Below are 17,491 nucleotides of genomic sequence, written 5' to 3'. Positions count from 1 at the left end.
AGTCTACAACTGCTCCAGTCATGTCCATATCAACACTTAATCTGACAGTTCAGTTTCCCGGCATCTAGTGTCGCTGCTCAATATCAACAGTCAAACTTGCATCAATTTTCCTGTATATATCACCACACACTCCCAAGTCCCAACAACACCTACTTCTCACACATCCATGCTTCTGCCTCTCCAATCCATCCTCTGCTACTTTCTCCAACATTTCCATGTCTCCACTCCACACCCATCTCGGGTTCTTCCTCCTCCTCCTCCTCTTCTCCTTGCACAATCCATCATGCTCCGCCGCGGCGAATGATACCCTCGCGGTGGGGCAGGTGCTCGCCGTCGGGGAGAAGCTCGTCTCGAGGAACGGCAAGTTCGCGCTCGGCTTCTACAAGCCGGCACTCCCTGAAGGCATTGCAAGTAAGTATGGCAACATCACCTCTCCTGGATGGTACCTTGCCATATGGTTCAACAAGATCCCGGTTTGTACCACCGTGTGGGTTGCTAATAGGGAGAGGCCAATCACTGATCTAGAGATCAAGCTAACACAGCTGAAATTCTCACAAAATGGCAGTAGCCTTGCCATCATCATAAACCGTGCTACTGAATACACAGTATGGTCCAGACAAATTGCCAATAGGACAGCACAAGCTAAAACCAGCATGAACACTAGTGCAATTCTCTTGGACAGTGGAAATCTTGTCATAGAAAGCATCCCTGATGTTTATCTGTGGCAGAGCTTTGATGAACCGACGGATCTTGCGCTTCCTGGCGCAAAGTTTGGGTGGAATAAGGTCACCAGGTTGCATCGTACTGGTATATCAAAGAAAAACCTTATTGATCCGGGTCTCGGCCCATATTCCGTTCAACTGAACGAGAGGGGCATTATCCTGTGGCGTCGAGATCCTTACATGGAGTATTGGACCTGGTCATCTGTCCAATTGACAAATATGCTCATACCATTACTCAATTCGCTACTAGAAATGAATGCACAGACCAAAGGTTTCCTTACCCCAAATTATACTAACAACAACGAAGAGGAATACTTCATGTACCATTCATCAGATGAATCCTCTTCCTCATTTGTCTCAATAGACATGTCTGGCCAGCTCAAGTTGAGCATTTGGTCACAAGCTAATCAGTCTTGGCAAGAAGTATATGCACAGCCTCCTGATCCATGCACTCCATTTGCAACCTGCGGACCTTTTAGCGTATGCAATGGCAATTCAGATTTATTTTGTGATTGTATGGAGAGCTTCTCTCAGAAGTCACCTCAAGATTGGGAGCTCAAGGATCGAACCGCAGGTTGCTTCAGAAATACGCCATTAGATTGCCCTAGTAACAAGAGCTCGACAGACATGTTCCACACAATAACTCGGGTCGCATTGCCAGCTAACCCCGAAAAAATAGAAGATGCTACCACTCAAAGCAAATGTGCCGAATCTTGTCTCAGTAACTGCTCCTGCAATGCTTATGCCTACAAAGATAGCACATGCTTTGTCTGGCATAGTGAACTCCTTAATGTAAAGCTACATGACAGCATTGAAAGTCTTTCTGAAGATACTCTTTACCTTCGCCTAGCTGCCAAAGATATGCCAGCTACGACCAAAAACAAACAAAAACCAGTTGTTGTGGCTGTTACCGCTGCAAGCATTGCCGGTTTTGGGTTACTAATGCTCATGCTATTCTTCTTGATTTGGCGGAACAAATTCAAGTGTTGTGGTGTAACATTACACCACAACCAAGGCAACAGTGGAATAATAGCCTTCAGATACACTGATTTAAGTCATGCTACCAAAAATTTCTCAGAAAAGTTGGGGTCAGGTGGTTTTGGTTCTGTGTTCAAGGGAGTATTAAGAGACTCAACTACTATTGCGGTGAAAAGGCTCGATGGTTCACATCAGGGAGAAAAGCAATTCAGGGCTGAGGTGAGTTCACTTGGATTGATTCAACATATAAATCTTGTCAAATTGATTGGTTTCTGCTGTGAAGGTGATAAGAGGTTACTTGTGTATGAACACATGGTAAATGGTTCTCTTGATGCCCACCTTTTTCATAGCAATGGTGCTGTCCTAGACTGGAACACTAGGCATCAAATAGCCATAGGAGTTGCTAGAGGATTGTCCTACTTGCATGAGAGTTGCCGTGAATGCATCATACACTGCGATATTAAGCCAGAAAATATACTTCTTGAAGCATCATTTGCTCCTAAAATTGCAGACTTTGGGATGGCGGCATTTGTGGGAAGGGATTTTAGTCGGGTTCTAACTACTTTCAGGGGAACTAAAGGGTATCTTGCCCCAGAGTGGCTTAGCGGAGTCGCTATTACTCCAAAAGTTGATGTTTACAGTTTTGGTATGGTACTGCTAGAAATCATATCAGGAAGAAGGAATTTATCTGAAGCATACACAAGCAACCATTATCATTTTGATTATTTTCCCGTGCAAGCCATCAGCAAACTTCATGAGGGAAGTGTGCAGAATTTGCTTGATCCAGAATTACATGGTGATTTCAATTTGGAAGAGGCTGAAAGAGTTTGTAAAGTTGCATGTTGGTGCATTCAAGAAGATGAAATTGATAGGCCAACAATGGGTGAAGTGGTTCGCTTTCTTGAGGGTCTACAGGAGGTTGACATGCCCCCCATGCCAAGACTACTTGCAGCCATAACCGAAAGGTCTCATATATAGTTTCAGTGTTGTAATATTTCATAAATACTTTGTATTCAATGTAATCAGTCTTTTGTTTGAGCAAATTGAAAGTTCCAATGTAATAATCTGGCAATTGCTTAGTTTTACTGTGTGGTGCTGGTGAGTAATCTCATTTCTTATTACTTTTCCTAATGACTGATTATACTATGCACGCATTATATCCAAATATGATAGAACTAAAATTACCTGCCATTGTGTATGTTTTGCTATTCATTGATCGGACGGATGACATATACCCTAAAATTGAAGAAGCTGGTACCATTACTTAGGTGGTGTTTGAACATCCTGAAGATGAAGATAAAGATTAAGTGTTTCACGTAAAACGAGATGGCAATAATGTGTGACTAATTGAGTTTTAATTATTAGAAACTTGAAAAATAAATTAATCTTATATTTTAGAACAACTTTCATATATAAAGTTTTCACACGAAACGTACTGTTTAATAGTTTGAAAAGCATGCCACGAGTATCCAAAGTTTATCCAACTAGTTGTTTTGGAGATAGACGGCAAGTGCAAGCTGAACATGCTCAGGGTTAAAAAGAAAATTCAGACCAAAATTTCAAAAGTTTCAGTACCCCAGATGATTGAAATCTTGATCATATTTGGTTGAATTCATTTGGTTTCGACAAATTCTCACATTTTGATGGTTTTAGTTAAAATTTAATGGATTTTTCAGACCGCAGCTTCTTTCTTTTTTTTTTGAAAATTTTGGCTGTGGTATTTTCTACTTCGAAAATTAAAAGCACTAAACCATGCAAAATGTGAGTATATATTTGTCATAGAATAGTATTGTCAGTAAAATGTATACTCGGGTCTCCTCTGTGGTATATATCCCAGTAAGATGCAAGAAGATTTTTATATAGGTTTAGGCTGTTCTCAGATTAATAAACTTATGTCCTGTTGGCATTGACAAACGAGGGAAAATTTATGTTTACAAGGATGTATACGGATCTATTTTAGACTAATTAGTGAGCTAATGATCTTGTCGAGATTGATCTTCTGGATCTTCTTGGCAGCTTGGCTCAATGGGTTGATGGCCAGTTGGTTGATTCAATACTCTGACCCTGTCCTAGCCCTGACTAGTATTCGTCAGGGACTTCTAGACATAATCTTGGAAAGTTGGAAGTCTTTTGACGAAATGCTGGTTGAATCCAAGTGGTCTTCAAGATCTTGCCAAAGCTGCTGTCTTATTGCTTATCTGTTCGGAACTCTCTATTCCTGTTCAGAAGAATCCTTCTCGTATAGGCATAGATATACTATACGTAGGCCGGTGTGTATTCATATGTGATATGTCTTTGAGGTTTTCCCATATATTAAGTATACAGATAATTCATCCATCCAAAGGACATTAATTTATATGCAGATTTGGTCAAGAAGCATAAGCATATTCTTCAAATAGCAGGAACATAATCCAAAATTTATGACGGTTAACACTAAGAAAGATAATCTTTGCAAACGGCTAAAACCCATTTTTGCAAATGGCTGAGTGGCATGCTGTTGAAATCTGGTGGGAAATTTTCAATTTTTTAGGTTTTCCTTTTATGTGCTATAACACTTGCCTCCTCCTAGGTGTATGTAAAAATCAGCATTTTTTCAAGCAGACAGTACACCCGTGCGTGAGAAGTGATTTTTGTAAACCGTAAAGTTAAGCCGTCTGCTTGTGAAAAAGAATAAAAATTCCAAAATTCGAGACCCTAACTAGCCCACATCAATTGCCGCTGCCATCGTCCTCATCACTACTGTCCGTCGCCGCCGAGGCCTTACAGCTCCTGAGGCCAGCGACGGTGGATCTGCACCTCTCAAGGTTGGCACCGCCGGACCGCCGACATCGAGCTCTCGAGTGTTAGATTCGGCATCACGAGCTTCCCAACACCGGATTTGCCATCACCACTCCCGGCCGCTGCACCTACTGTCATTGAGCTCCCAGCGCCACAGTCACAGTTGCTGAGCTCCTAGCTCCACACTCGTCGTCGTTGAGCTCCCCACTGCCATACCCGCCATTGCCGTGTTCCCCCATGCCAGATCTGGCATCGCTGAGCTCTATAGGATTGAATACCAGAACCAAGCCTATCAGACGGGGATGAATGTCATGAACACCAAAAAACCAAAAGCTTTTAGTGAAAATAAAAGTTGTTACCCTCAACTTGACGAAGTTGCACCGGTTACATTGCTGGATTGCTGCTGGTCTGACCGCCTGCACACCACCGGTCTGACTGCCGGTTGAACCATCTCCCTTCCACCAATGTGACCACCCACCGGTTAGACCACACAATGTACTCCAATCAAACCGTTGGGATCCCAAAAAAAAACATGTATTGACGAAACTCTTGAAAGTAGATCAATTTTGTTTGATCAATATGTGTGTACAAAGTGCATCTAAAGCACTTCTCTCTCAACTCACGAACTAGGATTGAAACCTCGAAGCAAACCTTAACTTTTCTATCCCAAAATATCGATATCTTCTAACCTCAACCCCTGATCTATTTATTAAATTTTTAGTCACGTGGAATCCACGTGCACGCTTACTAGTTGCAGTTAGGGATGAAAACGGATCGAATATGGTCGGAAACTAGCTCTATCATATTCGTTTTCATATTTTTTTCTCGGAATCGAAATCGGAAACCCAGATACGAAAACGGAATCGAATATATATTGAATACAGATACGGAGCGAATACGAATCGAAACGAATATGGTGACGAATAATTATCGAAATATCAAGGCCCCTCAAAGTAAGCTTCTTAAATCGAGGAAGAGATATAGCCATTAGTTTTCAGAAACAAAACATCAATATTTTAAAAATGGGGAGATAGAAAATGTTGTGTTTACTTTCCATACAAATTTATGTTATCATGAAACAAATAAATTAATGTGTATCACTGAAATTTTCGTAGGCACATTGAAATATTTGAAAATTGGTTGAATATTTTAAATTTTGGGTTGAACATTTCAATTGGAGTTGAGAATTTCGAAATTGAATTAAACGTTCTAGAATTTGAGTAGAATTTTTTAAATCTGAGTTGAGAGTTTTGAATTCGAACTGAAACTTTTCAATTTTTGAATTAAAAGTTTTTAAAATTTTCAGAATTGAATTGAATGTTTTTGAAAATTTGAGTGGTTATTTTTCAGAATTGAATTTTTCCATTTGTTTGTATGTTAATTGCTATTCCTTGTTTTTTTATATGGTTTGTTTTGTTCTACCTAAGTAGAGAAAAAAACATGTTTTTGCATAAGAGTACTGGATATCCGATGAAAAATACCGGATAGTATCTTACCGTTATCCGATTCCGACAGATCACCTATATCATATTCGTTTACATTTCCGAAAAAAAAATATCCGAATTCAAAAATTTTTGGATATATCCAACTGAAACTATCCGAATCCGAAAAAATGTCCGGTGGTAGAAACTATCCTAATCACTTTCAACCCTAGTTTTAGTGATGTGCTAAGAACATAACGCGTAGTATTGTCACTTACTAGAGGTTATTTATATCATCTCTTCTTCCTACTCAGTAGGCCGGTACAAAGTGGCTATATATGGTCCCGTACTCCTGTATCGTCGTAATAGACAATAATCTCAAGTTGCCGTGTGCCTGCCAAAGTCACAGACTTGCACAATCAAATATTTGTTCTGTTTCCCCATCAATTAAAACAGGTATCAAAGCAACACACATATGTGCAGATTAACAGTAGCTTCCTGTTCATTTTATTCTCCACCAATATACAGGCGTACAGCAACTGGAGCTGCAGCTGCATATATGCATCCAAATCTGCCAGTCTGGAGAGGCTTGGTCTTGGTGATTGACCAAAGTAATTAAACGCCGATGGCGTCAACGGAGACTAATTAGTCTACCTCCTGCCTAATTAATTCCATGGTTCGTACATGCTTGCCACTCATGTCCAAATCAACACTTAATCTGACAGTTCAGTTTCCCGGCAGCTAGCGTCGCCGCTCAACAATCAACAGTCAAACTTGAATCGACTTTCTGCTATACATACGTACTCCCAATATATTCTCTGCTACTATATGCTTCTCCAATATTTCCATGCCTCCCCTCCACGCCTATCTCGGGCTCCTCCTCCTCCTCCTCTCAATGCACACTCCATCATGCTATGCCACAAATGACACTCTTGCGGCGGGCCAGTTGCTCGCCGTTGGCGAAAAGCTCATCTCGAGAAATGGCAAGTTCGCGCTCGGCTTCTTCAAGCCTACACTCCCTGAAGACGCTGGAAGTAAGTATAAAAACATTGCATCTCCTGGCTGGTACCTCGCCATATGGTTCAACGAGATTCCAGTTTGTACCACCGTGTGGGTTGCAAACAGGGAGAGGCCAATAACTGATCACGAGCTTAATCTAGCACAGCTGAAATTCTCACAAGATGGCAGTAGCCTTGCCATCATCATAAACCGTGCCACTGAATCCACAGTATGGTCCAGACAAATTGCCAATAGGACAGCACAAGCCAAAACCAGCATGAATACTAGTGCAATTCTCTTGGATAGTGGAAACCTTGTCATAGAAAGCCTATCTGATGTTTATCTGTGGCAGAGCTTTGATGACGCGACAGATCTTGTGCTTCCTGGTGCAAAGTTTGGGTGGAATAAGGTCACCGGGTTGCATCGTACCGGTATATCAAAGAAAAACCTTATTGATCCAGGTCTCGGCTCATATTTCGTCCAACTGAACGAGAGGGGTTTTATCCTGTGGCGTCGAGATCCTTACATAGAGTATTTGACCTGGTCATCGGTACAATTGACGAACATGCTCATACCGTTACATAATTCGCAACTAGAGATGAATTCACAGACCAAAGGTTTCCTTATGCCATCTTATGTTAATAATGATGAAGAGGAATACTTCATGTACCACTCATCAGACGAATTAGCTTCCTCATTTGTCTCAATAGACATGTCTGGCCAGCTCAAGTTGAGCATTTGGTCGCAAGTTAATCAATATTGGCAAGAAGTATATGCCCATCCCACTGATCCCTGCGCTTTATTTGCTGCCTGCGGACCATTCAGTTTCTGCATTGCTACTTGCGGACCTTTTGGCGTCTGCGATGGCAGTAGAAAACCATTTTGTGATTGTATGGAGGGCTTCTCTCCGAAGTCACCACAAGATTGGGAGCTCATGGATCGAACTGCGGGTTGCTTCAGAAATACACCATTAGATTGCTCTAGTAATAGGAGCTCGATAGACATGTTCCTCGCAATAGGTCGTGGCGTATTGCCCACAAATCATAAAAGAGTAGAAGATGCTACCACTCAGAGCAAATGCGAAGAAGCTTGTCTTAGAAACTGCTCTTGCATTGCTTATGCCTATGAAGATAGCACATGCTATGCCTGGCGTGGGGAACTGCTTAATTTAAGGCTACAAGATAGCATTGAAAGTCTTTCTGAAGATACTCTTTATCTTCGCCTTGCTGCAAAAGATATGCCAGCTTCAACCAAAAACAAACGAAAACCAGTTCCTGCGGCTGTTACATTAATAGCAAGCATTACTGGTTTTGGGTTATTAATGCTCTTGTTGTTGTTCTTGATTTGGCAAAACAAACTCAAGTGTTGTGGTATGCCATTACATCACACTCAAGGCAACAGCGGAATAGTAGCCTTTAGATATACTGATTTAAGTCATGCCACTAAAATCTTCTCAGAAAAGCTAGGGTCAGGTGGTTTTGGTTCTGTGTTCAAGGGAGTATTAAGTGACTCGACTACAATTGCAGTGAAACGGCTCGATGGTTTGCATCAGGGTGAAAAGTAATTCAGGGCTGAGGTGAGATCACTTGGATTGATTCAACATATAAACCTTGTCAAATTGATTGGTCTCTGCTATGAAGGTGATAAGAGGCTTCTTGTGTATGAGCACATGATAAATGGTTCTCTTGATGCCCACCTTTTTCATAGCAATGGTGCCGTCCTAGATTGGAGCACTAGGCATCAAATAGCCATAGGAGTTGCTAGAGGATTGTCCTACTTGCATGAGAGTTGCCATGAATGCATAATACACTGTGATATTAAGCCAGAAAATATACTTGTTGAAGCATCATTTGCTCCCAAAATTGCAGACTGTGGGATGGCGGCATTTGTGAGAAGGGATTTTAGTCGGGTTCTAACTACTTTCAGGGGAACTAAAGGGTATCTTGCCCCAGAGTGGCTTAGCGGAGTCGCTATTACTCCAAAAGTTGATGTTTACAGCTTTGGTATGGTACTGCTAGAAATCATATCAGGAAGGAGGAATTTATCCGACGCATACACAAGCAACCATTATCATTTTGATTATTTTCCTGTGCAAGCCATCAGCAAACTTCATGAGGGAAGTGTGCAGAATTTGCTTGATCCAGAATTACATGGTGATTTCAATTTGGAAGAGGCTGAAAGGGTTTGTAAAGTTGCTTGTTGGTGCATCCAAGAAAATGAAATTGATAGGCCAACAATGGCTGAAGTGGTTCGCTTTCTTGAGGGTCTGCAGGAGATTGACATGCCCCCCATGCCAAGACTACTTGCAGCCATAACTTAAAGGTCTCATATATAGTTTCAATATTGTAATGTTTCATAAATACTTTTTATTCAATGTAATTGTTTACACCCAAATTTGGCACCTATGGACGAAATAGCGAAAAATTGCCAAAGTTTGGAAAGTGCCGGGTTTCCTTCACAGGGCCGGTCAGACCACAGGTATGTGGGCGGTCTGACCGGCTAGTAGGGCCGGTCTGACCGCAGGTATGTAGGCGGTCAGACCGTCAGGGTTCGAGTCCGAATCTGTTTTCGTCGGGTCTCGGGTTTCCTTGCTCGGGAAGGCATGTTTCGTGTTTCCATTGGTTTCTATCCCGAATTGGACGTGGAGGAGGGCCTGTAGAGGGCAAGACCAACCCCTATATAAGGGACAAGGCCGGTTCATTGTAAAACCACCGAATACAATCTACTTGAATCGTTCTTTTACTATGTTTTCTATTTTACCCTAGTTTAGTCCATCTTTGTCGGTTTGCGCCGTAAACCGTTCGCCGCCGCTGCGAGAGTGCGACACTTCTTTGTAGGTTTGTCCTGGAAACCTTCCGTTTTGCCCACGATACGGGTAGTTATCATCATATCGATCTAAATCGGCGTAGATGCTGATTTTGATCTCTAAATCGGCTCCGCTAGCCGGTTTAGTTGTTTTTCTACAAAACCCATCTTGATTTGGTCGCTTGGCTAGATCGAGGTGGTTGGCGACTCCATATCACCACAAGGCGTTTAGGTGTTACGATCGTGTTTGTCGACTTGTCACGAAAAGTTGCCAACACGATTTTTGGTGACTCCGCTGGGGATTTTATCTATTCGGCTATATTACGGCCGAATTTGGTTTACTCCAGTCGTTTCGTCGAATCAGTTTCGGCCAAACGGCTGAAATTAGTCTGCACTTTAATTGCTATTGCCGCTGCATTGGTTTTATTACCAGATTAATCTATTCGGCGGTGAAGTTATTTGGACGTCCCTGAATCCATCTGAGTACTCGCCATCCAGTACGCCGTGTGTACCGAGGATCATCATCAGGAGGCAACAGCCGGTTCGGTAACCTCGTTTCCTTTTGTTTCACACGGCGACAGAGAAAAGATCAGGCTATTAGAGCCGATCTACCGGGAGACAAGCAGCAGGAGCTTTGCTTCTTTTTATTACTGTGCACGTGTTAAAAAAAAGATCAGGCTATCAAGCCGATCTATTACTGTTCGCATAAAGAAAAAATCAAAGCCGATTCAATTTGCATCGGCTATCACCAGGAAGTTTCAGTTTTTGTAAATTTGCTACATACACACAGTAACATACCGACAGAAATCAAGACCGTATATTAATCTATTCGGTCAAATATTTCGGCTATGAGCTATATGGCCGTATTTAATCAAGGAATTTCTTCATCAACTATGACGAGCGGGAACGGGTTCAACAATATTGCTACACAATACATTAGGACCGATCAAGGCGTCATGAGAGGAAACGTCCCGCTACCTCAAGTTGTAATTTCACCAAAGGTAACCTTCGATTTGCCCAACCCGTCCTTTGCTATTCAAAATGTTAATAATCATTGTGTAGATGCATATGCTACTTCTAGTTTTGCTCCTATACAATATGCTTATAATACTATGGGAGGGTCAACGGGTGTTTATACGGCTGATTACACGGGAATCGGCTATATGCAAAACCTAGCTAACGGTATGACCGGTCGTGACACCGGTCTAACCGCACCCTATGCCGGTCAGATCATGCCTACCATAGCCGGTCAGACTGTGCCCTATCTTGGCCAGATCGCGCCTCCTGTGGCCGGTCTGACCGCACCACTGACCACCGGTCAGACCGGGCCATGGGCCGGTCAGACCGGTTCTCTGGGAGTTTCTTCAGGTTTTCATACCACGACTAGCAGTACTGATTTTAATTATTATTCATCACCTGTTAATACTGTTAGTCATGCTACTCCACATATCTCTAATGCTTACAATGATCCTAATAGAGGATATTCTCATGACACTAGGTATGGCCAATATAATTATATTGCGCTGCAACAACCACCCCTTCAAATACACCACCAAATCAACAAAGGCCTGAAACTATGGAGGATTGGATTGGAGATATTATTAGGGAAAGTTTTAGAAAAAATGATCTTAGTAATTTGACATCGGTTAGGCAAAAATACAATGAACCTGTCATTGATTATATCAAGAGATTTAGAGATGTTAGAAACCGATGTTATAGCTTGAAAATAACTGACAAAGATTTGGCCAACATTGCATATGATGGATTGCTTGATTCTATTAAAGAGAGATTGAATGGCCAGATATTTCTTGATGTTGATCATGTGTTGCATGAAGCTCTGGCTCAGGAAAGCCGAGTGGATGACAATAGTTTAAATGCCACCTTAGATGATAGTGCAATATCATGTATAGCCGAACCAAACGATGGTTCGGATTGTGGTAATAATTTGTGCAATGATGTCGTAACGAGTATAGCCGAACCAAATGTTGATTTGGATTGTCTTACTAGTTTGGATGATAACGCAATAACCAATATAGCCGAACCAAGTGTTGGTTCGGATTGTGTTACTAGTTTAGACAATGATGGAATAGTCGAACCAAGTAATGGTTCGGATTGTGTTACTAGCTTAGAGAATAATGCCATTGAAGATATAGCCGAACTAAATGACAGTTCGGATTGTATCACAAGCGAAAGTGAAATAGCATTGTCACCTAAGACCGAGTCACAAATCGGTCATGTGGATGTTGGAAAAGATGATGACAATGTCTTGCGGGATAGTAGTGAAATAGAATCCAAAGTAGCCATGCATATATATTAAAGGCCGTATCCTGAACATGTAGATTCGGTTCCATACCCGCAAGGATTTGAAGTGCCCAACTTCACGAAATTCACAGGTGAGGATGCTATAACAACAATGGAACATATCGGCCAATTTATTGAACAATGTGGTAAAGCCGGTAGTGATGATTTGCTTAAGTTGAAGTTGTTTCCCCTTTCCTTGTCAAACTTTGCATCTACATGTATAGTTTACTTGCTCCTAGTTCAATTTCTACATGGTCACGAATGGAGCATGAGTTTCATGATTATTTCAAAGATGCAAGCTTGATGGAGCAAAGACCGATTGATACTTCATCGGTCACTTATGAAACTATTTCGGTTACACCTATGCCTAAGACCGGAATTGTTAGTAATTCTCTCCCTACTAGTTCTATTGATGTCGATAAAAAGAAAGGGAAAAGTGTTATTATTGGAGATCCTCGGCCCAAGAATAGGATCAAAAATGTGAAGGCCGAAGATTATAAAGTTGCAAAGGATGAGTCATCTAGTTTCCAAAGGGCCAAAAAGCCGAAGCTCACTTTTGAGATGCTTATGGCTAAGTACAAGAAAGGATTAGCCGGTCAACGATTTGATAATCAAACTAGTGATTCAAAAAGACCAAGATCATCTCGTAGGAAGAGATTTGGTCAAACACCAAAGCAATCGGAGCCATCAACTATACTAACTCCATATAAACCCCTGGTTGTGATGCCATAGTATCCATATCCAATGTCACTATATGGTTATCCTTTTATGTATTACATGCCGTCGATGCCTCAACCACCTATGCCGTATCATCAAGAATGGAAGCAATTACCTAGGACAATACCAAGTCATTTTAACTCAAGACAAGACCGTTTCCCACAAAAGAATCGGTCTGGTGGATCAAAAGTGAAAAAGGTGAAGAAGGTGTGGGAGAGGAAAGAAGCCAAAGCTCCGAAGGTCGTTACTATTAAGGAGTCTCAAGATGTTCAAGTACCTACTGGAGATGCGGCGAAAACTATACAAGCGGAGAAGACTGAAGCTGACGCCATTACTGTCAACATCGGCGGCCTGACCAAAACAGCTGGCCGGTCTAACCGTCAGACAACAGCCGGTCTGACCGACCCTCCTGGACGATCTGACCGACGGCTTGCAGCCGGTCTGACCAGGCCCAGAGGCCGATCAGACCGAGGGGCATTAAGGTGAGCGGGAAAATTGAGAGCAACATGGGAGCTTCTACTTCGATCAAAAATATTAAGAATCATTGTTTAGCTCCTGGAAAACTACCACAGCCGAAGTGGACACCTTCTGGCTTATCTCGCTCTCAAAAGAGGAGGTTACAGCGTCTTTGAGCCATAGGTCAAAAAGAAAATGAGGCCGAAGATGTAAAGAACAAAACATGTAATAATTTAGAGCCTCGAACAGCACCTAGGCAAGTGTGGAGACCCAAAGAGGTAAAAGTTAAGAGACCGGTGATTTCCCATAGTAGAGATAAATCCAATTTGATGATAGAAGAATCATCGGTCATTAGAAATAAGTCTCCTTCACATGATGCTGTGGATGTTGGTGCGGTGTTCGTCTTGCCTTCTAAATCATGCAGTCAAGAAAACCGATTTTGCTTGGGGGGCAAGACATTATTATGCTTATAAGGGAACCAAGAGAAGATGAACGGCAATGGATACAACATCACATCTTTGAGCCGCCGTTTGTTGGATGCTAAGGCAAGGTATGGGTTTATTGTGCTCATCATCATATTATATGCCTATGCCATGTTAGAACATTGCTTACTATCTAGCACATGTGTGTTCTTGCTTATCGAATTGATATTATACATACATGTTGCAAATGCCAGTTCTAAGTAGTGGAATTGGTAGGTTGGCATATAATTTGTTTGAAGTGTGATTTGGCTTATGAGTCGTTGATATTTATTTAAAGCCAAATCGTATATGTTTTTATGGATCACCATATAATATATAGATTTCATAATTATTGCACCATAAAAGTTTTGTTTATTAGTAATTCGGCTAATGTCAATGGTCAATGTGATGATTTGCTTTAGAGTTGTTTTCTTTAGGAACATTGGCATTGTTAATATTTTGCATACATGCTCAAGCCGATTACTTATATTTGTAGTTTATTGGAATCTATACATGTGACACATATGACTTTGGTGATTCATTATTGATCATACTTCAATTGGCTAAGTGTTTTGATGCCATGATGATTATTGTTTCAAAAGCCATTTGAATTGGTATTCATCTATACATATTAGTTGGATATTATAATTTTTCATATGTATAGAGAGGAGGGATTTTGGTCTAATATTTTGATACACCAAGCATCTGGTTATAATATGAAGAAATGAGTATTTTTGATACTAGAAAAGCCGGTGCTTGATTTTTAAGTCTTTGGATGAAATTGACAAAATCACATATCAGGGGCAGTTTGACCGGCATTGCATGGCCGGTCTGACCGGTGGTGACCTGCGGTCTGACCGGCTCTGCATGGCCGGTCTGACCGGACAGACAGGGTGGTCTGACTGGCATTGCATGGCCGGTCTGACCGATCCCAGACAGGAGGCTGGGGGGCACGTTACAATTGATTAAAAGGCCGAATTAATTGTGAATTCGGACATTTGTGCCCATGAGTTAGAAGTAGCTTGGAGAATTCCTTTGATTAGATATTTGAAAGATCCTACACTTAAGGTTGATCGGAAGATTCGGCGCCAAGCGCTCAAATATTATATCGCCGAAAAATAGATGGAGTATTACTTAGATAATGATCAATCTAAAGTTGCTAGGAGAGTAGTACATGAAGGGATTTGTAAAATTCATCAATCGGCCCGTACGATAAATTGGTTGCTTAGGAGAGTGGGGTTTCATTGGCCGAAACTAATTGATGATTGTTTCAAATGTTATAGAGGGAGTGAAGCTTGTTAACTGATCGGCAATGTTCAATTAGCGCATGCCATTATATTGAATCCTATCATCAAACCATAGCCGTTCCAAGGTTGGGCTTTGGATTTCATTGGTCAAATTTATCCTTCGTCATCAAAAGGGCATTGGTTCGTGCTAGTTGCAATGGATTACTTCACTAAGTGGACCGAAGCCATGCCGCTCGAGAATATTACTTGTACGGAGGTAATTGACTTTATTTTGAAGCATATTGTTCATAGATTTGGTATTCCTCAAACGTTAAAGGAGCTTCTTTACGTCCAAGGAAATGAGAAGTTTTGCCAAATCTTATGATATTAAGTTGTTGAGTTTTCTTTACTACGCTCAGGCTAATGGATAAGCCGAGTAATAAAACATTATTGAAATTGTTGTTTTGCCAGTTGGTAAATCTTGGCTCTCTTCGGTATTTCAAGCAAGATGACTTGTCGATTGAAGATTACAAGACCTTGATGGGGAGCAATTTTGAAGACGTCATCGACAAGCGTTTGAAGACTTTGAAGGAGATGAAGACACTTCAAGACGGTGTTTTCAGAGAGCAATTAATGGGAGATAGCTTGAAGAAATACTTCCCGAGCATTTGGTAAGATGCTTAGGAAGTCCTATGGCCGATAATTGAATTATCGCCCTGAGATAACATGTTCTATGCTTTTAGGTTCACGTATGTTCACCAAAAAGGCAGGGGAGCATGTGTTTACACCCAAATTTGGCACCTATGGACGAAATAGGGAAAAATTTCCAATGTTTGGAAAGTGCCGGGTTTCCTTCACAGGGCCGGTCAGACCACAGGTATGTGGGCGGTCTGACCGGCTAGTAGGGCCGGTCTGACCGCAGGTATGTGGGCGGTCAGACCGTCAGGGTCCGAGTCCGAGTCTGTTTTCGTTGGGTCTCGGGTTTCCTTGCTCGGGAAGGCATGTTTCATGTTTCCATTGGTTTCTATCCCGAGTTGGAAGTGGAGGAGGGCCTGTAGAGAGCAAGACCAACCCCTATATAAGGGACAAGGCCGGTTCATTGTAAAACCCCCGAATACAATCTACTTGAATCGTTCTTTTACTATGTTTTCTATTTTACCCTAGTTTAGTATATCTTTGTCGGTTTGCGCCGTAAACCGTCCGCCGCCGCTGCGAGAGTGCGACACTTCTTTGTAGGTTTGTCCTGGAAACCTTCCGTTTTGCCCACGATACGGGTAGTTATCATCATATCGATCTAAATCGGCGTAGAGGCTGATTTTGATCTCTAAATCGGCTCCGCTAGCCGGTTTAGTTGTTTTTCTACAAAACCCATCTTGATTTGGTCGCTTGGCTAGATCGAGGTGGTTGGCGACTCCATATCACCACAAGGCGTTTAGGTGTTGCGATCGTGCTCGTCGACTTGTCACAAAAAGTTGCCACCACTAATCAATCTTTTGTAGTGAAGATGTATTAGTTAGTTGCATATATACATGCACACCTTATATTATAAAATATGCGACTTATATTATGGAACGAAGAGAGTAAAACTTACTGTACATTATTGCATACTGTTGCAGTCCTTCATTTCAAGGAAGGAAATATTGGTTGACGCCTGGTCAAAGAAGGGTTGACTGTTGACGACTTGACAAATTGATCTTCTAGATAAAGTACCTTTTAATTATTTAGTAATGCAAGGCTTAATTCGCGCAGTGACAAGCTCCACTAGGAAGAACAACTGGGTTTTGGAACGAGTTGTTTATGAGATCGTCTAGCAGTTTATCAGTAGCTGGTTTTCCTGAAGTTTTTCTGCATTTCACTAATGTGCTAAGAACATAACGCGTAGTATGGTCCTACTTGAGATTATATATGTGTTTTCTCTTCTACCTATACTCAGAGGAATAGGATGGTACAAGTGGCCATGGCTAGTGCTGTGTCATCATAATCAACCATTATCTCAAGTTGCCGTGTGTGCCTTCCTAATTAGGTTGTGTTTAGATTGGTCCAAAGTTTGGAATTTGGTTGAAATTGGAGACGATGTGACTGAAAAGTTGTGTGTGTATGAAAGGTTTGATGTGATGGAAAGTTGAAAGTTTGGAAAAAAATTTTGGAACTAAACACACCCTTAGTTGCACGGTCAAAAGCGTTGTTTGTTCTGTCAGTTAGCGTGCAGCTTGCCTAATTCACTTGCTAGCCTGCTTGGTCTTGTGGTTGACCAAAGTAAACGCGGATGGCTTCTTTACTGCTCCCTCCACTTTATATTATAAATCGTTTCGATTTTTTAATTCAATTTTCTTGAAAGTTTAATCAAGTTTGTAAAAAAATATAGTAACGTTGAACAATTTTTATAGTTTTCTTTGTTTTCTATTGAAAATATTGCTAAATTCTTTTATAAACTTGGTCAAATCTTAAAAAAAATTGATTTACAAGAAAAATCAAAATGACTTATAGTATAGGCGAAGATACAGTAATTCGTTGACTTTGGCTTCCATATTAGGAGATCAACTGGGCAGTCAGTCATGTGGCATGTCCCAAGCTGCATCGACATTCTTGTATATATATCCTCACTTGTGCCAACACCTTGTACTCAT

The 17,491-nt window shown here is 41.4% G+C and overlaps 3 protein-coding genes across 4 annotated transcripts; all 3 read left to right on the top strand.

Annotated features, from left to right (window-relative positions):
* The first annotated feature begins 101 nt into the window (after positions 1 to 101).
* Positions 102 to 2,821, top strand: LOC9268730 (G-type lectin S-receptor-like serine/threonine-protein kinase At2g19130). Of its 2 annotated transcripts, XM_066305349.1 has the most exons (2): positions 102 to 1,919; positions 2,212 to 2,821. In XM_066305349.1, exons 1-2 carry the CDS (start codon positions 216 to 218, stop codon positions 2,257 to 2,259), a joined length of 1,752 nt encoding a protein of 583 aa, XP_066161446.1. In that variant the 5' UTR covers positions 102 to 215; the 3' UTR covers positions 2,260 to 2,821. The 2 variants fall into 2 exon arrangements, with proteins under 2 accessions (XP_066161446.1, XP_015617069.1); XM_015761583.3 differs by having other exon boundaries at positions 104 to 2,821.
* Positions 2,822 to 6,746: 3,925 nt separating this feature from the next.
* LOC4350041 (G-type lectin S-receptor-like serine/threonine-protein kinase At2g19130) lies at positions 6,747 to 9,345 on the top strand. Its single transcript, XM_066305611.1, has one exon. It carries the CDS (start codon positions 6,747 to 6,749, stop codon positions 8,460 to 8,462), a length of 1,716 nt encoding a protein of 571 aa, XP_066161708.1. The 3' UTR covers positions 8,463 to 9,345.
* LOC136353977 (G-type lectin S-receptor-like serine/threonine-protein kinase At2g19130) lies at positions 8,568 to 9,218 on the top strand. The gene has a single exon (XM_066305436.1). The coding sequence runs from the start codon at positions 8,568 to 8,570 to the stop codon at positions 9,216 to 9,218; it is 651 nt and encodes a 216-aa protein (XP_066161533.1).
* Positions 9,346 to 17,491: the final 8,146 nt, after the last annotated feature.

Source organism: Oryza sativa, chromosome 11, assembly GCF_034140825.1.
Source record: "Oryza sativa Japonica Group chromosome 11, ASM3414082v1".
Classification (NCBI taxonomy): Eukaryota; Viridiplantae; Streptophyta; class Magnoliopsida; order Poales; family Poaceae; genus Oryza; species Oryza sativa.
Note: the sequence above shows the minus strand (reverse complement) of the source record. Positions and strands in the feature narration are given on the sequence as shown.